The sequence below is a fragment of the Pygocentrus nattereri genome, chromosome 14 (assembly GCF_015220715.1).
Source record: "Pygocentrus nattereri isolate fPygNat1 chromosome 14, fPygNat1.pri, whole genome shotgun sequence".
In the NCBI taxonomy this organism is placed as follows: Eukaryota; Metazoa; Chordata; class Actinopteri; order Characiformes; family Serrasalmidae; genus Pygocentrus; species Pygocentrus nattereri.
Window position 1 is genome coordinate 35,564,964 of NC_051224.1, and position 23,741 is coordinate 35,588,704.

The window sequence follows — 23,741 nt, forward strand, 5'->3', positions numbered from 1 at the left end:
CCTCCTTATTAGACACGAAAACCTGCCTTTTTAATGTCAATTGATGTCCCTGGTTTGTTTAACGCAGACAAGGTTGCCAGAATGCTTCATTTGTAAACACAAGCATTATGGATGCTACCAGGCAGCCCGAACTGAACGTCTGATGGATGTAGCAAATGGTCAACTACGCTTGTGAGAGTCATAGCAAAAAAGTGCAGGAGCTGCATGGTTAATGGCAGTGGCATGACTCATATGTGCTGTGGTTAGACAAATAGCTAACACAGCATTTACCAAGCTGGCTAAGTTCCCTACCCAAAACAATAAAATAGCAAAAGTAAAGATAATAATAGTTTTCCTACTGCATGTCTACATATGTAGTCTCTCTGTTCACTGATATCATAATAGGGACGAAATATTTACAGGGTTGCGCTTAGCCACAGCTAAAATGAGCATTTCCTCCGTTTAGCTTTTCTTCAGTCTAAAAGTAGCCCCGCCCCTTTAAATATCAATGCAGGCAAAGTAGCAGCACTATAGCTCAAGTAGGCAAATTTGAACTTACATCTACTTCCCCCTGATCAATGACGTAGAAGTTGTCCCCTTCATCACCTGAGACAGCGAAAGATAGAGAATAAAAAAAAGAGAAATGAAGATTAGCATGACATAAAGCAGAGATGTCACACCAAACTGTTCAGCTGCACTGATGGACAACCATGAAGCATACGTGAAGGCACAATGTAGGTGTTTCTTATGAAGTGGCTACTAAGTGGACACACAAGGTGACTGTTTCTAATACAGCGACCAGTGAATGGACACACAAGGTAGGTGTATCTAATAAATAAGATCATGTCCATCACCTGAACAGTATAGCTATGACTGTGTTCAGTGGTCCAAACATTCAATACATGCATGTTGAAGTTTTTCACAGTTTACTACAGAAAGAAAATTTCTCCAATTCAGACAGCAATGTGTGTGTGTGTGTGTGTGTGTGTGTGTTTGTGTGTGTCAGTAATCCATACTTTGTTGAGTTCACTGGAGTTCATAGAGCTAATTAATACTGAGCACACTACACACTCATAAATCACACACACCATTCATCTTCACACACACACACACACACGCACACACACACGCACACACACACGCACACACACACGCACACACACACACTCACTCACTCACTCCTGTCAACTGCTCTCTCTTCTCTAACCTGCTCTCTTCCTTTCATCTCATTCATCTCTCCCTCTGTCTCTTTCTCTCATTCCTCTCTTCCTGTCTTTCATCACCTCTCCTCTGAAGGCTTTGTTTTTTTTTGTTTTTTGTTTTTTTTGTTTTTTTGTGCTGCCGATCCCCAAGCCACAGAAAGCAAATATTTGACAAGGACAAACACACACACACACACACACACACACACACACACACACACACACACACACACACTCACACACCTCACATTCCTTACCTTACTGGTAGGACAGTTTAAATTGGTTGAACATTTAAAGTATAAACAAAGTCTGAGCCAGAAAAAAGTAAATAAAAAAACCCAACCCAAATCTAAAACAAGACCCCACCCCTAAACCCAAACCTCAACCAATACAAACTCAAAGCCAAACTCAAACCCAAAACCCAAATCTAACTCAAACTCCAAGCATCCAAACTTAAAGTCAATCCCCTACCTCAACCCCAGCCTGGGGCCAAAAACTATTCCATACCCCATCCCAAACACAGCCTGGAGCCCAAAACTATCCCATACCCCATCCCAAACACAGCCTGGAGCCCAAAACTATCCCATACCCCATCCCAAACACAGCCTGGAGCCCAAAACTAAACCCAAATTTCATCTGAAACACAGCCTGGGGCCCAAAGCTAATTCGCACCCCATCTGAAACGCAGCCTGGAGCCCAAAACTAAACCAAACCCCAACCCAAACACAGCTTGGAGGCCAAAGCTAAGCCAAACCCCACCCCAAACACAGCTTTAAGTCCATACCAATCTAAATCCCAAATCCAACCACAACACGAAGCCCAAAGCTAACCCAAACCCCATCCCAAACAAAGCCTGAGGCCCAAATCCAATCCAAGCCCAAGCCCAAACCCAACCCAGGCCTGAAGCTCAAAGCTAAGCCAAACCCCATCCTAACCACAGCCTGGAGCCCAAAGCCAAACCAAACCTCAACCCAACCCCAGTCTGAAGCCCAAAGCTTAGCCAGACCTGAACCCAAACACAGCTTGGAGCCCAAAGCTAAGCCAAACCCCATCCTAACCACAGCCTGGAGCCCAAAGCCTAAAACTTATCCAAACCCCAACTCAACCACAGTCTGAAGCCCAAAGACAATCCAAACCTCAACACAATCACAGGCAGAAGTCCAAAGTCAACCCAAACCTCTACACAAAACCTAAACTAAAGCCCAAACCAACACACCAACTCCAACCCACTCCAAACTCAAACCCTAAACCTAAATCCAACCCAAACTCTAACATCAACCAAACCTAACTCCAATCCAAACCTAAAAACTAAACCCCAACCCTAACCCAAATCTACACCCAACCCTGAACCTAAAACCAAAACAAAACTCAAACCCAACCCCAAACCAAAACCAATACTTACTAATAACAGATGGAGAGGCAAAAAACACAGTACTCTGTTTGTGTGTTTGTGTGTGTGTGTTTTACAAACCTTGCTGAATGACTGTTTCTCCAGCAATGTGTGTGACAGGGAACATGGCATCAAATATGTCACTGAAAAAGAAAAACAGAAAACTGTTAATAATGCTGCAAACACTGCAGTCACCTACTGCACTCTCTCTCACACACACACACACACACATGCACACACAGAGTGTGTATGTGCTTTTTCTTTGTGGGACGGATTCATGAGCAAACACACACACACAGTAGTCACAGAGAGGAAACTCTCCATGACCCTGACACATACACACACACACACACACACACTTGTCATCACTGCACACTTTTAGCCATGTTCACATATTTTCACACACAGTGTGTTTAACGAGAAAAAAACGCAAATGAGCAACACACACACACACTAACTGTTCCCTTCATATCTGATTTAAACAGGTGTGTCTGACAAAGTGACCCTGTCTGTGTGTGTGTGTGGCAGGTTTATGACCTCAGTAACGCTGCGGCCCCACTCAGTCCCTACATCTGACCCCATTGGCTGACTTTTGACCTTTGGTTCCCACACACCACCTCGCCACTTACTGCTGCCTAGACCCACTTTACTGACCACTGCTGCTCTTATTGTTGTTATTGTTATTGTTGCCCCTGCTGTTATTTGTGTTTGTGATCAGTTGGCCACGCCGGCTGACCAAACATTGGCCTGAAGGTTTGTCCGAAACTTTCTTTTCCATAAGAAAAAGAAAGAGAGAGCATTGAAGTGGAGTGAGGTCAAAGTGCTGAAATCATCATTTAGATTATTAGACAAATGGACTAACAGAAACTATCCAAAATGACTCAAAATACAAATGTAAATTAACGACTGATTTTCGGTTGATTCCGTTTTTTAATTCTTTATGGCCAGATTAGCCAATACATGTTTTTTTGGCTGATTTTTGTAGCGTTTTTTGCATCCTGAGCTTACACTGTGGACTAAAGAACTTTTCCAGTACATTCTATTAGCCAAAATCACAATATAAACAACATTATTTGCTCTTCAGTGGGTAAAAACAAGCATTTTAACTTCTAAAAGACGTCTGTACAGACGGCGCTACTCGAAATAAGCAACATTGCAACGATGATGGAGCGACGCTGAAACCAACTACATGCTTGACGAAATGAAGGATTTAGATATTATTTATCTTCTAGATGATGTATGTTCAGATTTTCAAGTAAAGTGATGCAATGTTTAAAAAAAAAAAACAAGACGCATCATAAAGTTTTACATTACATTTATGTCACATCTTCTGTGAGTTTATTGGCCGGTTGCAAAGCAGAAATCCGATTACTGTCTAACTCATGTAGAGTTTCCCATTATCTGATTACTCAAAGTATGTAAACATGTTGATCGGATTACTGACGAAACCTGATTTTCTGCAGTTATCAGATTATTAATTGCATGTAAACACTCATTATTTGCTTTTTAGTGGGTAAAAGCTGGCCTTTTAAATTCTTAAATCAGGTGCTGTTTTAAACTACAAATCAAGTGCTGCAGTGAGTCCGTTTACATGCACTCAATAATCCAATCATAATCAGATTTCTGCAGTTATCTGATTATTCAAATGGACACGTAAACAGCATATTCTGATATCTTAGATTGGAGTAAGGTCTAGAAATCTGAATAAGAAATCCAGTAAAGAGGCTGGATTGTTCAGTAATCAGACTTCTCAGCGCATGTGAACCCTTACTCTGATTTCTTTCGGATTTCTCAGTCTGTGTGCGAAAACAGACGGTGGTACCAGAAATGAAGGATTCAAACCTTCTAGATGAGGTATGTTCATATTTTCAGGTAAAGTGGTGCGATGTTTTGAAAAAAAGCTGCGGCATGAAGTTACATTACATTTACATCACATCTTCTTCTGTGAGTTTATTGGCCGGTTGCAAAGCAGAAATCTGATTAATGTTGGACTCGTGTAGACCTGGAGGTTCCCCATTATCTGATTACTCAAGTGCATGTAAACACAATGATTAGATTACTGTACTGCAGTTATCCGATTGTTAAGTGCATGACCTTATCTATGCCATGAGGGACAGTCGTGGGCTGGAGGTTAGGGAACCAGCCTCGTGACCGTAAGGTCGCCGGTTTGATCCCCAGAGCCGAAAGCACATGACTGAGATGTCCTTGAGCAAGACACCTAACCCCCAACTGCTCCCCAGGCGCTGCGGATTGGGCTGCCCACCGCTCTGGGCAAGTGTGCTCACTGCCCCCTAGTGTGTGTGTGCTCACTAGAGCTTATGTGGTGTTTCACTTCATGGATGGGTTAATAGTGGAGGTGGAATTTCCCCGTTGTGGGACTAATAAGGGTCTCTTAATCCTAAAAATCGCCTGATTGCCATGTGTTTGGAACAAAAACCTGCTGATTCAGGTCTTGCCTGATTCTGATTGTGAATTTTCATATCAGCTTGTTTTTTTTTTCTTTTCTTCTAAAGTTACCAAAAATACAGGGACATAAAAAAAACAGAAATGTGTTTGAAGATTTTTATTTCTTCAGATGCTCTCGGTCATAGTTGTGTTTAATCAGCTGCATGCCATCCATCTTACACGCGATTCTATAATAACAACAACAACAGAGAGAGTCAAACATCAAAACGACCAAAAACACCTGCAGAGAGCCAATCACACGCCTCGGCCTGTGTGTGGGAAACCATGGGTTTACCTTCTGAAGTACAGCTGAGATGGAGCTCTCACACACACACACACACACACACACACACACACACACACACACACACACACACACACAATCTCAGCTGTGCTCGGAGACGCAGACCTTAAAAAATCATTTTGGTGTCACAAACAATTTTCAGGAACTCTTAACAGATCACTGAAGTCGTGCATCATTGTGTGGTCAGCACCATGGCTATTTAAGGAACTCTGGGCCTGAGCAAGTTTTCTCTATGGGACAAATGAAGAGTGTACAGAACATCTAGGAGCAGAAACTGTTAAGTTAACCTTTCAGGATAGTGTGAATTACATCTATAGGACAGCAAGGCAGCGTTTCACTCCTCTCGGGATATGAAGGAGCTTTGATACTAAGCACACTCTGACCACGGTCTACAGATCGTCCCAACATCGCATCATGAAATGGGACCCTCGGTCCAACAGAAAAATAAACTGTCATGACTCAAACAGTACCAAGCTGTGGTTCTAGATACCATGCTACATTGGCAGTTCACAGTAAAATGTCCAGTATTCCCAGAACAACACAGCTAAACGAAGCATTTATTTCCGCATATTGGACTCAATCCAGAATACGTACAGGAGTTCCGCGCAGGGCCTGATGACATCACCGGCCACAAAGACCCACAGGCCACAGGAAACCACAGCTTCTTCAGCTTCTCTGTCATCCCTCTCTCCTTCATTTCTCCTCCTCACTCCTCTCTCTCTCTCCCTCATTACCCTCCCACCCTCTCTCAAGAATTTTTCTCCTACCTCTCTCCTTTCTATTTATCACTCTCCCCTTCTCTCTGTCCTTTTATGTGTCCTCCCGCTCCCTATTTTTCTTTAATGTATATCCCTCTCTCCCTCCCTCTCTCTCTCGCTCTCTCTTATTGCGCTTGCTCTTTCCCTTCCCATTTTTCTTTACCCTTCTGTCTCATCATTCTCCCCTTCTCTCTCTTCCTCTCTGTCCCTCCCATTTTTTCTCTCTCCCTGTCTCTTTCCTGTGTCGCTTTCCTTCTCTCTCTCGCTCTCTCATCCTTCTTTCTCTCCTTTTGTCTCACCCATCTTGCCCCTTAATTCTCTTATCTCTCACTCCATCTCTTTCACTCGTTTCCCTTTTTCTCTCTTCCTCTCTCCGCATTTCTCTCCAGCTCTTTTTCTCTGTCCCTCGAATTTTCTTCCATCTCTCGTTTCCCTTCTCTCTCTCTACCCCTTTCTCTCATCCTATTTTCTCCCCTTTTGTCTCACCCTTCCCATTTCTCCATCTCACTTTATCTCTATTTCTCTCTCCTCTCTCCTTTCTTTTTCTTATCTCTCTCCATGTCCCTTGTTTCCCTACTTCTCTCCCTCCCTCACTGTCTCTCTCCTTCTTTCCCTTATTTGTCTCTCCATCTTGTCTTTCTGCCACTTTCTCTCCTCATCTCTCTCTATCTGTTCTTCTGTCTCTCGCTCTGTCTCTCTCTATCTCTGTCTTTCACTCTCTCTCTCTCTCTCTGTCTTTTGGTCTCTCTATCTCTCTCTCTCTCTCTCTCTGTCTTTTGGTCTCTCTCTCTCTTTCTCTCTCTATCTCTCTCTCTGTCTTTTGGTCTCTCTCTCTCTCTTTCTCTCTCTCTCTGTCCTTTGGTCGTCTCTCTCTCTCTCTCTCTCTCTCTCTCTCTCTCTCTCTGTCCTTTGGTCTCTCTCTCTCTCTCTCTCTCTCTCTCTCTCTCAGTCTGAGTGATGACCCCTGCACACCTAATCTCACCTTAATGGCTAATTGCTTCATAATTTTCCTCACTCACCCGCCCTCACTGAGCCCCCCCATGACTGTTTCAACCAGCACCATCATCTACCATCACCAGAGCCTGCTACAGCTGAGAAATCAGCCACAATCTCTGCTTCCAAGCGAACTGCGGGAAGAGCTGTGCGAACTAGGCCTGCTACGGTCCCCGTCACTGCGTGAGCCTGTTGGCCGAAATCAATGCGAGGAGGTGGAAGCGAGGCAAGCGAGCCGGCATGCGTGCTAGACTAATGGCTAACTCCACACGACCAGCCATTCCATCGCTCCTTCTCTCTAATGTTTGTTCCTTGGAGAATTAACGGGACTACCTCCGGATTCAGCGGGCTACCCAGCATGAGTTCAGAGACTGCTGTGTTTTCGTTTTTACGGAGACGTGGATGACGAGCTCCACTCCGGACTCAGCCGTTCAGCTCAATGGCCTGTTGGGCTTCCGTGCGGACAGAGACACTGGGCTGTGCGGTAAGACTCGAGGTGGAGGACTGTGTGTTTACATCAACACTGAATGGTGTAAAAAGGCGGCACTAGTCTCCAGTCACTGCTCACTGCTGGTGGAGTTTGCGATTGTCAGAGCCAGGCCATTTTATTTGCCTAGAGAGCTAAGCTAACTACACTGTACATAGTAGCGGAGTATATAGCTCCCAATGCCACACTGAACGAGCTGTACAGCTGTACTCCAGAACACAAACCCAGACAGACTGTTTATTGTTGCCGGTGATTTCAACCATGCCAATCTGAAGTCAGTACTCCCCAAATTTCATCAGTATGTGGACTTTGCAACCCGTGCGGCTAACGTGCTGGACCTTGTTTACACAAACATCCCTGGTGTGTACATGGCCGAGCCCTGCCCCACTATGGCTACGCAGACCACATCTCTGTGATGCTCATCCCAGCATACAGACCACTTATCAGACATGCCAAACCAGAAGAGAAGCAAGTGAGAACCTGGCCGCCAGGAGCTATCTCTGCTCTTCAGGACTGTTTTGAGCACACTGACTGGGAGATGTTCAACCAGAAACCTTGGATGAATGCAGAGGTGTACATGCTGCTGAGAACCCGCAACAAGGCTTTCAAGTCAAGGAACAAAGCATGCCTCAGGTTGGCAAGAGCCAAGCCCTCCCGGGCCATCAAAGAGGCTAAGCGTGCCTACTCAAAGAAACACTGCTGACACACGGCGCATGTGGCAAGGCATCCAGGCCATCACCAACCATAAGTCACCTCCACCTGCTTGTGACAGTGATGCATTCCTTCCAGACATGCATAACAACTTCTATGCATAGTATGAGGCACAGAATGGCACAACGGTGAGGAAAACCACACCTCCTCCAAGTGAACAGGTACTGTGTCTGTCCACTGCTGATGTGCGGAGAAATCTACAGAGAGTCAACTCATGAAAAACACCAGGATCCGACAGCATAGTAGGCAGAGCGCTCAGAGAATGTACCGAACAGCTGGCTGATGTTCTCACGGACATATTCAACATCTCTCTGAACACTGCTTCGAGAGGCTTGTCATGAGGCACATTAAAGACCAGCTTCCTTCATTGGACCCACTGCAATTTGCATGTCGCCCCAACTGCTCAACAGACGACGCCAATTCCACCACACTCCACCTGGCTCTCTCCCACCTAGACAATAAAGACACCTACGTCAGAATGCTGTTCATAGACTTCAGTTCAGCATTCAACACCATCATTCCTCAGCAGCTGATTGGAAAACTGAGCCTGCTGGGCCTGAACACTTCCCTCTGTAACTGGATCCTGGATTTCCTATCTGAGAGACCTCAGGTAGTCAGGATAGGAAATAACATCTCCAGCGGCACTACACTGAGCACCGGTGCCCCTCGGGGCTGTGTGCTCAGTCCACTGCTGTTTACTCTGCTGACTCATGATTGTACTGCAAAGTACAGCTCAAACCACATCATCAAGTTTGCTGATGACACAACTGTGGTTGGTTTAATCAGCAAGAATGACGAGTCAGCATACAGAGAAGAGGTGCAGCGGCTAAAGGACTCTGAATGTAGACAAAACTAAGAAGATGGTTGTTGACTTCCGAAGAGTGCGAGGTGACCATCCCCCACTGAACACTGTCTCTGCTGTGGAAATCGTCAGGAGCACCAAGTTCCTTGGTGTCCACATCACAGATAACCTCACCTAGTCCCTCAACACCAACTCCATAGCCAAGAGAGCCCAGCAGCGCGGCTACTTCCTTCCGGGGACTAAAGAAGGCTCATCTCCCCCCTCCCATCCTCACCCTGTTCTACAGGGGGACTGTGGAGAGCATCCTGAACAACTGCATCATCGCTTGGTTTGGGAATTGCACTGCCTCAGACTGCAAGATCCTACAGCATATAGTGAGGACAGCTGAGAAGATCATCGGGGTCTCTCTCCCCTCCATCATGGACATCTATACCACATGTTGTTTCCGGAAAGCCACTAGCATTGTGGACGACCCCATCCATCCCTCACACTGACTTTCTTCACTGCTGCCATCTGGCAGAAGGTACCGGAGCATCCATGCCACCACTGCCAGAATCTGCAACAGCTTTATTCCTCAAGCAACCAGGTTTTTAAACTCACAAGGACTGGGCTAACCCCCACCGCCCCTCACCCTCACACACATACTCCACACACACAACTCTTTTGATGCTCTACTTGCACTACCTGGAACACTGCTGCTTCACTGTGTTTTCACTGTTTTACTCAGGTCTTTCTACCTCAGTAACTGCTGTGTTTATGTCTGTCATCTGACTGCATGACTCAGATCACAGCATGTTAATATCTCTGCACCTTATTCCACCTCATGTCCAGAATGAGTGCTGTGTCGGTGCTGCCCTGTCCTGTCTGTTTACTCTGTCTAATGTCTGTTTAACTTATCGTATTTATTGTCTCTAGTTTCATATTTTTTGTTTGCACACTGTGTCTGCACATTTGCACTTTGTACTTTGTGTTCCTTGTTGCACCGTGTTGTTCCTGGAGGAACGTAATTTCACTCCACTGTGTACTTGTACATAGATAGAATGACAATAAAAGCCTCTTGACTTGACATATGCATTAACTACTGATGATTTAGTCACTGTTACAGATGGATTACAGAAGTACAGCCTTATGTAACTACATGTGTATCAACTTCAGTTTTGCCTCATATACAGTACTGGGCGAAAGTCTTAGGCACCCAAGACACATTTTCAAAATCTATTTGTGTAGTTTGTGTTTTATATATATATATATATATATATATATATATATATATATATTTTAGTGATTTTCTGGATGTGAGTGTGTTTGTTTAGCCATTTCCAAGCCTCTCCTCAAGGAAGCCCAGTATTATCCATCCATCCATCCATCCATTTTCTAAGCCGCTTCTCCGTCAGGGTCGCGGAGGGGTGCTGGAGCCTATCCCAGCAGTCTTCAGGCGGAAGGCAGGATACACCCTGGACAGGTCACCAGTCCATCGCAGGGCAGACAGACAGACACAGACAGTCACTCACACACTCACACCCAGGGGCAATTTAGCATGTCCAACTGGCCTGACTGCATGTCTTTGGATTGTGGGAGGAAACCGGAGAACCCGGAGGAAACCCACGCAGACACGGGGAGAACATGCAAACTCCACACAGAGAGGACCCTGGTCGCCAGGCCGGGGAAACGAACCCAGGCCCTCCTCGCTGTGAGGTGACAGCGCTACCCACCACGCCACCGTACTGCCCGCCCAGTATTATATGTAGTTAAAAAGCAGATCCTGGTTTGACCAATCGGTGCTCAGTAAATTGTGCTCATGATGTAACTGATGATATTAACGAGTCTCTGTGGCGGCTGTGAATGTATGACGGAAAAATATGGATCCAAGAAATTCTTGTTTTTATTGTTTTTATGTTAATTTGAATTATGAATATGACTTTATCCTAATGTATCTTGTGATAAACTCACTGCTGAGGTCAACTGTTTAAAATTTGATTACTGTAGTCCTGTAGTTGAGTACTTTAATTACACAAGTGTGTCTTCTGCAGAGGAACGTTCCAGAAGTGCTGTGTTAAAGTTACACTTTAAATAAATGGGCAGTTCATGTGTAGCTGTTATGTAGGTACTGTGTAATAATGGAGTGGTAATATAGATGTTGCTTTGGGGGAAATGCAGCACATTTAACTGTCATAAACGTTACATGTTAAATTAAGGGGATGTCACATTACAGAATGGGTTAAAGTTGAAATTGGTTACAGCACTAGCAACATAAACACTAGTTAAACATTAGGAAAGCTGGCGGATACTATATAAGTAATGTCTTAATGTAAGTTATTACATCCTTTTACTGCTGAAAAAACTGCTGCTCGAGTCTGATTACAAATGTTATTACATTTATGTTATTACCCTTGCGTAATTACATGAGAGACAATAGACTTGATATACATGTGTAATTACATAATGTGCAATTTAGTGCACCTGTTACAGTGACTAAATCATTAGTAGTTACATTGTTGTTGCACATGTTGTTCACATGTAACTACAAAGTTATTAGAGACACGTGACAAAGTGGGACCGAGATTTGTTAACTTATCTTAGATAATCAGCAAAACTCTTGCATAAGGCTGCTTTCTGTTCAGTTAGCGTAAAACGCAGCTGTGCTCATCCTTTTGGCATATTTAGATTCAGTTTATTTACACGAAAAGCGAACTGCGTGTCCTTGGACTGCATATCCTCCAGGGCTGAAGCACTTATCTGATTTTTGGTTCTGGCTTACGGCAGTGTTGCATCTTCTGAGCGTGTATATACACGTGTGCGGATAACTGTGTGCGGCAGCAACCCTCCATTCATAAAATCCAACAACGCACAAAGCACCAGCCCAGACAAAACAGGCCTTTAGTCATGCAACGCTGAGAAAACACAGTGAGAAGGCACACTCTGTGCATGTGTGTGGTCATCGCTGTGTTTTCAGAACAAAAAAGAGGTTGCAGAAATCTCCAAATGGAAAAAAATCAGAGAAAAAAAACAATAATTAAATGGGCAATAATAACAGCATGACATTTATATTAATGAGCCCATTTGCCCACTTGAATTTGACATATTTTATTATATATATATTCAATTTTATCAGCTCCACTGACCATATAGGTAAGTGGAGACAGACTGTAGTCCATTCTTCAATGGTCAGGACCCTCACAGAGCAGGTACTATTTGGGTGGTGGATCATTCTCAGCACTGCGGTAACACTGACGTGGTGGTGGTGTGTTATTGTGTGCTGTGCTGGTCTGAGTGGATCAGACACAGCAGTGCTGCTGGAGTTTTTAAACACCTCAGAGTCACTGCTGGACTGACAATAGTCCACCAATCAAAAATATCCAGCCAACAGCGTCCTGTGGGCAGCGTCCAGTGCCCACTGATGAAGGACTTTTAGAGGATGACCAACACAAACTGCAGCAGCAGATGAGCTATCGTCTCTGACTTTACATCTAAAAGATAGACCAAACAAGGAGTGTCTAACAGAGTGGACAGTGAGTGGACACAATGTTCCATATATACTCCATACACATGCTATGCTTATTGTAGACATGGTGCCTTTTTGAAAATGGTTCTATATGGCACCTTATTTCGCAGATTGTTATGCTGTCAAGCTTGTAACAAGAGAAGAACCTCTTTTGGTGCTGTCTATAGTGCATTCTACTCAGTCTGAAGAACCCTGTCATGATGCAAAGAACCATTAATCATGCAATGAGTTCTTTAAGTGTTCATGGTTCTATACAGAACCTTTTTCTTTACCAAAGAACCCTTGATGAACCAAATTTTTTTAAAGTGTACTAAGCTGTTGAGCTGGTAGTTTAATTGATGAGCTACTTTTAAAGGGGAACTCCACCCATTTACTGAAATGTTTGAGATGCAAACAGTCACTGAAGAGCCTTCTTGTAATGTAGCTTTTAAATAAGTAAAATCGTATCGGTGTGAGTATCGGTCGACACTCAGGGTTTAAATATTGGTATCGGAACAGTAAAAGTGCTGAGGTGTCAGCTCTACCGGAGCTGTAAGGGTTAAACAAAGGAGGTTTCAGAGCTTTGATGTAAACAGCTCTTAAAGCGTGGAGCTCATCTTTCACCCGCCACATTCACTAAGACTGAAAGATTAGCGTCCTCTTCTGTTGTGGGCGGACGATGATAACAGGAGAGAACAAAGACTCACATCAAAGAGCGGAATGCAGAAGTGTGTGTGAATGAACAGGCGGTCAGATTTTCACGGTTTGGACGACCTTCACTCTGATACACTGTTTAATAACATAACAGGGAAAGTACAGCAAATGGGCTCTGTTTACTATAAATGCATCAGCTCGGAGCCGTGAATCCAACACGTCTAGGCCTTCTCCCTCTGACTGTCCCCGACTCTCTCTCTCTCCTCTTTCTCTCTGTCACTCTCCCTCTGACTGTCCCCGACTCTCTCTCTCTCCTCTTTCTCTCTGTCTCTCTCCCTCTGACTGTCCCCGACTCTCTCTCTCTCCTCTTTCTCTCTCCCTCTGACTGTCCCTGACTCTCTCTCTCTCCTCTTTCTCTCTCCCTCTGACTGTCCCTGACTCTCTCTCTCTCCTCTTTCTCTCTCCCTCTGACTGTCCCCGACTCTCTCTCTCCTCTTTCTCTCTCCCTCTGACTGTCCCCGACTCTCTCTCTCCTCTTTCTCTCTGTCACTCTCCCTCTGACTGTCCCCGACTCTCTCTCTCTCCTCTTTCTCTCTGTCTCTCTCCCTCTGACTGTCCCCGACTCTCTCTCTCTCCTCTTTCTCTCTCCCTCTGACTGTCCCCGACTCTCTCTCTCTCCTCTTTCTCTCTCCCTCTGACTGTCCCCGACTCTCTCTCTCTCCTCTTTCTCTCTCCCTCTGACTGTCCCCGACTCTCTCTCTCCTCTTTCTCTCTGTCTCTCTCCCTCTGACTGTCCCCAACTCTCTCCTCTTTCTCTCTCCCTCTGACTGTCCCCGACTCTCTCCTCTTTCTCTCTCCCTCTGACTGTCCCCGACTCTCTCTCTCTCCTCTTTCTCTCTGTCTCTCTCCCTCTGACTGTCCCCGACTCTCCCCTATTCTTCTCTCTCTCTGTGTCCTTTCTCCTCTCTCTCCATCTCCCTCTATTCTCCTTTCACTCTCCTCTTTCATGTTCTTTCTACCTGACTGACTTTCTTTTCATTTGTTTCCTCTCTCACATTTTCTGATTCTTTCTCTCTCCCTCCTCTTTCTCCCCATCCCACTCTCTGCCTCTTTCTTTCTAGCCATCGCTCCTTGTCCTTTTTCTCTCATTTTCCATCTCATTCTCTCTCCCCATCCCTCTCTCCTCTTTCTGTTTCTGCTTTTCCTCTTTTTTCTCATTACTCTTTTTCTCTCTCCCCATCTCTCTCTCACCTAATATCTCTCTCTGTTTTTCCTCTCACCTCTTTTGTTCTCTCTCCTCATCCCCCTCTTTCCCCCCTTTTCCTTTTTCTCTCACTCCTCTTTTGCTCTCTCTATCCCTTTCTCTCCTTCTTTCTCTCTCCCCCTGTTCCTCTTTTGCTCTCTGTCCCCATCTCCCCCTTTCCCACTCTTTTCTTCTTTTTCTCCCACTCTTTTGCTCTCTATCTCCCCATCCCTCTCTCTTCCTTTCTTTCTCCCTTAATTTCCTCTCATTTTCTTTCTCTCCTCTTTTGCTCTCTCTCTTCATCCCTCCCTCTTCTTCTTTCTCTCTTTCCCTCTTCTCCTCTCATTCCTCTTTTACTCTCTCTCCCATCACTCTCTCTCTTCCTTTCTTTTTTCTCCCTTCATTTCCTTTCATTTTCTTGCTCCTATTTTGCTCTCTCTCCCTCTTTTTCTCTCCTTCCTTTCTTCCTTCTTGCCTTTTTTCTATCTATCTATCTATCTATCTATCTATCTATCTATCTATCTATCTATCTATCTATCTATCTATCTATCTATGACTCTCTCTCTCTTTCCTCTTTCTTCCTCCCTCTTTCTCTATCCTGTCTCCCCCTTTCTCATTCTCAGTTTCTGTTCTCCTCTGTCTTCCTCCCTCTTTCTCTCTACTGTTCTGTACTCCCTCTCTTTTCTGTTTCTCTCCTTTTTTTATTTTCCTCTTTCTCTCTCTCTTCTTTCTGCCCCCCCCTCTCTCTCTCTGTCTCTCCTTTCTCTGCTTCAAAGAGTCGGTACTATAAACACAAACAGAAGGGCTGCTTTATCCTCAGTCGAGTCCCTGCCTGCCCGCTGCTCGCGGAGCGAGAACCGCGCCGTCACTCACAACAAACGCTTCTGTTTTATTCTCATTTGTCTCGTCTGTCTTCCAATTTCACACTCGTTGCTTTCTCTGTCATTTTCACAGCGGGGGTCCTTCCGCAGCGTACAAGCACGGCTAACGTGCCCTATTTGCACCCCTTTGTTCTTTGAGCTGCTACAGGTATACCATGAAAAGTGTTCAATTAATAAATATTGTTATAAATATTAATATTAGGAATGCGTCAATCTGATCCAGGCAAATGTAAGCAGTTACTTTGTTCTGATCCTTTGTTTCTTGTTTTTTTTTCACCTACTTCACTGCTGCAGAGCTGTAAACAGACATTCTCCACAGCAGCACAACATGCAAAACACCAAATGCATTCCTATTGCTTACATCTAAAACTCATCTGTCATCAGTCTATTGTAACCCTTGGCACTCAACTGTACAGCTGACGTACAGTCACAACCAATTAACTCAAAGAGCTACGCCCTTCCTTTAGGGCAAAACTGAAAAGCATCCGTTTGTCATGCTTTACACTTTACTGGACGGAGAAGCATCACAATTAATCCACTTTACTGATTGGAGCTGAACGTAGGGCTGGGCGATGTGGCAAAAATATTACATCACGATACTTCAAGACATTTTCACCATACACAATATTCATCATGATGTTCAGAACAGACAAGATAGAACCTGTAGTGCCACATTTATGCATAATAACAGTAAAAAAATAATTACAATAAAAAACTTGTGCAGAGTGCTACATTCCACAAGGTCTAATTTCAAGGCCTATTTATGTTCACTGTGTCATGAAACATACACAGAAGGGTGGTGTGGTGGCCTTCTTCGCTGTAGACCAGGGTTCAATTCCCCACCTGGGTAAGCACCCTACACTATACCAATAAGGGCCTTGGGCAAGACTCCTAACACTTCGCCTACCTGTGTAAAATAATCAAATTGTCAGTCACTCTGGATAAGAGCGTCAGCCAAATGTCATAAATGTAATGTTAAAAAACAAAAAAATGGAGCACTGCAGGTAAAAATCTGTACTGAATTTGTATGAATGTGCATTGAATCTGTACTTAATCTGAACTGAGTATGCACTGAATCTGTACTTAATCTCTACTGAGTATGCGCTGAATCTGTACTTAATCTCTACTGAGTATGCGCTGAATCTGTACTTAATCTCTACTGAGTATGCGCTGAATCTGTACTTAATCTCTACTGAGTATGCACTGAATCTGTACTTAATCTCTACTGAGTATGCGCTGAATCTGTACTTAATCTCTACTGAGTATGCACTGAATCTGTACTTAATCTGAACTGAGTATGCGCTGAATCTGTACTTAATGCGTATTGAATGATTACTGAATCTGTACTTAATCTCTACTGAGTATGCGCTGAATCTGTACTTAATCTCTACTGAGTATGCGCTGAATCTGTACTTAATCTCTACTGAGTATGCACTGAATCTGTACTTAATCTCTACTGAGTATGCGCTGAATCTGTACTTAATCTCTACTGAGTATGCACTGAATCTGTACTTAATCTCTACTGAGTATGCGCTGAATCTGTACTTAATCTCTACTGAGTATGCACTGAATCTGTACTTAATCTGAACTGAGTATGCGCTGAATCTGTACTTAATGCATATTGAATGATTACTGAAGCTGTACTTAATCTGAACTGAGTATGCGCTGAATCTGTACTTAATGCATATTGAATGATTACTGAATCTGTACTTAATCTGAACTGAGTATGCGCTGAATCTGTACTTAATCTCTACTGAGTATGCGCTGAATCTGTACTTAATCTGAACTGAGTATGCGCTGAATCTGTACTTAATCTCTACTGAGTATGCACTGAATCTGTACTTAATGCGTATTGAATGATTACTGAATCTGTACTTAATCTGAACTGAGTATGCGCTGAATCTGTACTTAATGCGTATTGAATGATTACTGAATCTGTACTTAATCTGAACTGAGTATGCGCTGAATCTGTACTTAATGCGTATTGAATGATTACTGAATCTGTACTTAATCTGTACTGAGTATGCGCTGAATCTGTACTGAATCTGTACGTAATGTGCATTGAATGTTTACTGAATCTGTACTTAATCTGTACTGAGTATGCGCTGAATCTGTACTGAATCTGTACGTAATGTGCATTGAATTTTTACTGAATCTGTACATAATCTGTACTGAATCTGTACTGAGTATGCACTCAATCTGTACTTAATGTGCATTGAATGTTTACTGAATCTGTACTGAATATGCTCTGAATCTGTACTAAATTATTTTTATTCCATGTTTTACAAACTACATTGTGCTAAATCCAACTAAGGCTTATTTGTGCTCACTTTGTAGACTAAACTTTGTAGTTTAGTCTGTGTTCTTTAAGTACTGATATCGATATCCACAATACGCTCAGAAAAGCATATTTTGGCATAAGTTATCACAATGACAATAAAGCATCATCATCTTGCCCCTAGCTGAACACAGAGAAGTAAAAAATGGAACACTGCAGGTAAAAATCTATACATAACCACTGCATGCACTGTTGACCCTCCTGCTGGGATAAACACCTCAGCACCACGGCTGGACTGAGAATAGTCCAAAATTATCCAGTCAACAGTGTCCTATGACCACTGATGAAGGACTAGAGGATGACCAACACAAAACTGTGCAGCAGCTCAGATGAGCTCCTGTCTCTGACTTTACATCTACAAGGTGTACCAACAAGGTAGGTGTGCCTAAGAGAGTGGACAGTGAGTGGACACAGTGTTTAAAAACTCCACCAACACTGTTGTGTCTGATCCTCTCGTACCAGCGCAACACATCCTAACACGCGACCACCACGTCAGTGTCCCTGCAGTGCTGAGGATGATCCAAAAACCAAATAATATCTACTCTGAGGTGGTCTTGTGGGGGTCCTGACCATTGAAGAACAGGGTGAAAGAGGGCTAACAAAGAAGAGTAGGCAAAGAAACAGTTTGCAGTTGTAGAGCTATAAAGTGCACATATGTGGTAAGTGGTGCTGATAAAATGGACAAAGAGTGTAGAAACCAGGAGGCATACTTAGTGAAGTGGCCAGTCAGCGGCTCTTTAAGCAAGTAAAATGCAATGACCTGCAGGGGAAAGGGTTCTCAGGGTGAGAACGATCAGAGCAGAGCCATGCAGAATGACACAGCTATAAAACTTATAAATGTTTAAGGCATGAGTCATCTTCCTTTATCACAGAGGGATGGAAAACACCTTTAAAAGCACTATATAAAGCTCTTTATCAGATGAACCTGGCACAGCTCACACACCCCGCCTCACACACATCATCTGCCAGACACACACAGGGGGAGAGAGATTAGTGAGGTATTAAATGTGGCCAGTGCATTTGGGAGCGAGTGAAAGGGTTAAACAATAAACTAGGAGATGATGCTGAGTCTGGGTATAATAGGCCTAAAGTGGTGGATACACTTACAGCAGACTTTCTCTACCTCTCTCAATCTCACTGTGTCTCTCTCTCTCTCTCTCTCTGTAGGTATCAACGTACCAACGTGGCTCAGCTCATATACTGTTGTTTCTGTGCCAACCTGAGGGAAAGCCCAGACAGAGAGAGAGAGAGAGAGAGAGAGAGAGGAGGGAAACTGACAGGAGGAACAAACCACTAAATACACAAAGGCGGGGAGGGTGTATAATAACAAAATTTCTACATAATTAAATCGTCGAGATGTAAACAAAGTCATTCAGAGCGGATCAGTGTGAAATGGTTCATTGTAGAGACTCTGATTTCTTTGCAGTGGTGGTGACAGGAACCAGGGGTTGCTATGTCTACAACACAAATATAACCACTTTAGGTACCTTCCATTTATCGTCTTAGCTTATATATGTAATAAAAATAGTGATAAATCTGAAAAAAACAAGCTTTCTTTGCGACTATTTCCCCTCACTTTAGGAAATGATAGTGTTTTTATCTGGTTGCCTGGTTCACTGAACTCCAAATAATAATTTAACAGAACATAAAACATTGTTGATTGTTTTGTAAGCTCACTATTAAAAGTTCAGTGAACTCAAATTTTCAAATCAACTTACTTTTTAAAGACTAATCATTTCTACAATGCTGCACAGTATCCCTCCACCACAAATGGATATTTTAGGTTAAAATTTTACCGTAAAACTGTTGTAAAACAATGTCTATGATGCCCCGTTGGTGGCATCCTGTATAAATAAATATAATGCATGCCCAAAACTTAATAAGGCATGGGAATAAGATAATGAAGTCCTGGCCACGACTTAATAAGGCGCGAGAAAGAGATCCTAATGTGAGAGATCCTAATCCTCATTCCCACGCCTTAATAAGTCATGGCCACACATTAGGATCTCGTTCGCATGTATTAATAAGGAGTGGCCACGCCTGATTTTTTATTTAAATGGGATGTCACCAGCAGGGCTCCGTTGTATTCATAGGCATTTCATGGAATACTTTTCTGTGAGGGAGCTTTCAGAGGCATTAAACTCTTCAGACATCTGGTTCCTATCACCACCACTGTGAACAATTCTGACTCTAAGTTTCCTGAGAATGAAGCATTTCACACCAAACCTCTCTGAATGACTTTACATCTGTGTAATATCTGTGTAGTAAAATGCTAGAAATGAAAAATCAATGTAATTCCCCTTTGCTGCAGTAACCGTCTGTACTCTCCTCCACTCAGTTCATGATGTTTCATGAGCTCCAAGTCCGAAAAAAAACATTCATATAAAATAACAGCATGATTTTAGTGTCAGTGGTAATAACCGAGACTTTGACAGCTTAAGGCTTTGGTCAGAGTTTTGTTAAGGGCTTTACGTCAAGGGCCACAGTGGTCACACTGAAGGGCAGGAAACTGCAGGTGCTGTAAAATTCACACACTTCTACATTCATACACACTTTCCCCCAGTCTCTATATGCCTGCAGGTGTGTGTGTGTGTGGTAAAGCAGTGTGTGTGAGGAAGGGGCTGCACTCCTGGTGTTAAACCAACAGCTCGGGGTGTTAATTATGTTAATGTTGCAGTGGACACTCACACACTTAGTGCCTTAAATCCACACACCTGCAGGTTTTTACAGCAGGGGCATAAACCACCGCATCCTGCCAGCTCCGCAGAACATACCTGCTAAGAGTCCACAACTATTTACACACACACACACACACACACACACACACACACACACACACACACACACACACACACACACACACACACACACAGAGCTGCTGCCTCTACTTGATTATGTACAGAATCTGTACTGAATATGCACTGAAAATACACTGAATCTGTACTGAATCCATATTGAATATGCACAGAATCTATACTTAATCTGTACTGAATATACACTGAATCTCTACTTAATATGTACTGAATCTGTACTGAATATGCACAGAATCTATACTTAATCTTTACTGAATATACACTGAATCTCTACTTAATATGTACTGAATCTGTACTGAATATGCACAGAATCTATACTTAATCTTTACTGAATATACACTGAATCTCTACTTAATATGTACTGAATCTGTACTGAATATGCACAGAATCTATACTTAATCTTTACTGAATATACACTGAATCTCTACTTAATATGTACTGAATCTGTACTGAATATGCACAGAATCTATACTTAATCTTTACTGAATATACACTGAATCTCTACTTAATATGTACTGAATCTGTACTGAATATGCACAGAATCTATACTTAATCTGTACTGAATATACACTGAATCTCTACTTAATATGTACTGAATCTGTACTGAATATGCACTGAATCTATACTTAATCTGTACTGAAAATGCACTGAATCTGTACTGAATATGCAGTGAAGCTGTTCTTAATCTGTATTAAATCTGTACTGAATATGCACTGAATCTGTACTGAATATGCACTGAATCTGTACTGAATATGCACTGAATCTGTATTTAATCTGTACTGAATCTGTACTGAATATGCACTGAATCTGTACTGAATATGCAGTGAACCTGTTCTTAATCTGTATTAAATCTGTACTGAATATGCACTGAATCTGTACTGAATATGCACTGAATCTGTACCAAATATGCACCGAAAGTATAGATTTGGTGCACTGTATTTGCACCAAATCTATACTTAATCTATACTGAATCTGTATTGAAGATTAGGGTTGCCCACTGCCCCAGGCAAGTGTTCTCACTGCCCTCACAAATCTCTACTGAATATTTACTGAATCTGTACTGAACCTGCACAAAATGTGCACTAACTCTGTATGAAATCTGTACCAAATCTACACTGACTTTGCACTGAATCTGTACTGAGTCTGCACTGAACATGCAGTGAATCCCCACCCGAACCTACGCTAAATTTGTACTGAACCAGCACTGAACCTGTGCTGCATCTGCACATAACAGTAGAACTGGACAGCTGAAATCAGCACTGAGAGGAGAAGAGCTTTATAGACACAGCGCAGCAGAGCTCACACCATAAAGTGTTGAGGTGAGGGAGTGTATGACCTGGTTTCAAGAACAGAGAGCGAGAGGACACAGTCAGACACATTAACACCTTTACCCCACATGATCACTGATATAAACACATACACACACATCTCTCACTCTTCAATCTTATCAAATACATAAACTTGTGTTTATGCACGCTGCCGTGAGGTTGCTATGGCAATAAGAAGGCCCGTGTGAGTGATAAACTCCAAATCCTTCTTCAGAAGGACAGATTCCACCCTGAACCTCGGACAAGAGTCAGTTAGCATGAATACCAGACAGCTGAGGCTGTTAGCCATGTTCCTCTGTCTCACAAACACACATTAATGCCCCAATAAAACGTTTCTTCCACTGTTTCAAATGAAGACAGATCACCATAACAACAATACTACAAACCTATGTAGACAGTGGGGCAGTAAAGGGCAGGCAAATAGAAGCAGAAAGCAATGATTTGTACTTAATATGTATGTAAACGAAAACAGTGCAAAGACAAGATATTTAGACCCAAATCCCATTTCTTATTTTAAGTCCTATCCTTTGTTTTTGAGTGTCACCTTAAAAAACTTAAAAACAAATATTCTCTGAGCTCCAACATGACTAGCTTGCCAGCGCTAGTGAGACAAAGAGAGATGTTAAGGCCACTGCACACCGGACGCGCTACTTCACGTCACACAGCATCCAAAAATTCAAAACCTTTATTGATAATGAACGTACACACACCAGTGATGACACTCCGAGTGACTGTGCAGTGGTGCCAGTCTTAGGTAAACAGCTAATGGTAAGTTACCTCAGCTAATGTTACTAGCTCCGCCTTTTTCCATTTGTATCTTTCTAGAAAACAGCCAGTTTGTGAAGAGGTAGTAAATGGATGTCAGGCATGATAAGTGAATGTTTTATTTAATTTTGCCCTCCTAGAGCTGGTAGTATCGTGTGATTGGGGGAGTCCTAACTAGCGGGTGGAATTGGAAATTATTAAATTGGGGAGAAAGTTGGCAAGAAAAAATGTTTTCATCCTCAATGGAATCAGGGCGTCAATATTCCGTCACTGTGCCTGTGAGTTTCAATCCCTCCAACACCCTTATGGAAATAACAGAGCCAAAGAAGCCAAAAGAAAAAAACAGTATCCATATTGTTACCAGCGTAAAGTTCAAAATCCAGGGATCTGTTATGGTACGGGGTTGCATTAGAGCCTATGGCATGGGTAACATCTGTAAAGGCACCATTAATAATGTAAGATGCACATTTTGGAGCAACATATCGTTGCTGTCGGATCAAAACTTTGTATCTCCAAAATGTTAACTTTACAGGAGGAGGAAAAAGCATACTTTCCTTTTATGTAAGTCAAAGGAACCAGAGTTCTTTACAAGTCATTATGGGCCATTTCTTTTAGTTCATTCATCATGAAATTTAAACTCAATATAAAGGACATAATAAAGGACAACAGGTACTTTCAAATTATGTCAAAAAATGAAAAACAAAAGAAATGGAGATGCAAGGTTTTGTTCCGACAGCAGTGACATGCTGTCTTCTAGTGACATCTATGCTCACTGTAACACAACAACATGAGGCCACATGTTACAACAGCTCAGTTGCAAACAGGGTTTACTAATCACTGCTTTCTGTTTTCATTAGCATTTCACACACTGTCCCAAAGCTTTTGGGCTTGAGGTTTGAAAGTGTGCAAGAATAACATGAACAAAACCCTATTTTCAACACTGACTGTGTGCACTAGTGAGCATGACAACCTCTCATTCCACACAAACAGAATACAAAGCACCACACACGGAGCGCAGAGCGGAAGAGCCACTGGAGTGGACCGTGCGCGAGAGAGGGAGAGAGAAAAGGGGAGAGAGACTAAAGGAATGTGTAGGAGGGAGAAGAGGAGGTCAGGAAAAAGAGCGAGAGACAGAGGGTGAGAAAGAGAGGGCAAGAGAATGGAGGA

General features: G+C 43.0%; 1 protein-coding gene across 4 annotated transcripts in view; it reads right to left on the reverse strand.

Moving 5' to 3' along the window:
* Window positions 1–23,741, reverse strand: part of prkar1b (protein kinase, cAMP-dependent, regulatory, type I, beta) — a 117,302-nt gene that overhangs the window by 33,097 nt on the left and 60,464 nt on the right. For all 4 annotated transcript variants that reach the window (XM_017706228.2, XM_037544983.1, XM_037544982.1 and 1 more), the window contains 2 exons: window positions 2,653–2,714; window positions 539–585 (listed from right to left, as the gene is read on the reverse strand). In XM_017706228.2, coding sequence (XP_017561717.1) covers window positions 539–585; window positions 2,653–2,714 — 109 coding nt within the window. The remainder of the gene's footprint in view (window positions 1–538; window positions 586–2,652; window positions 2,715–23,741) is intronic.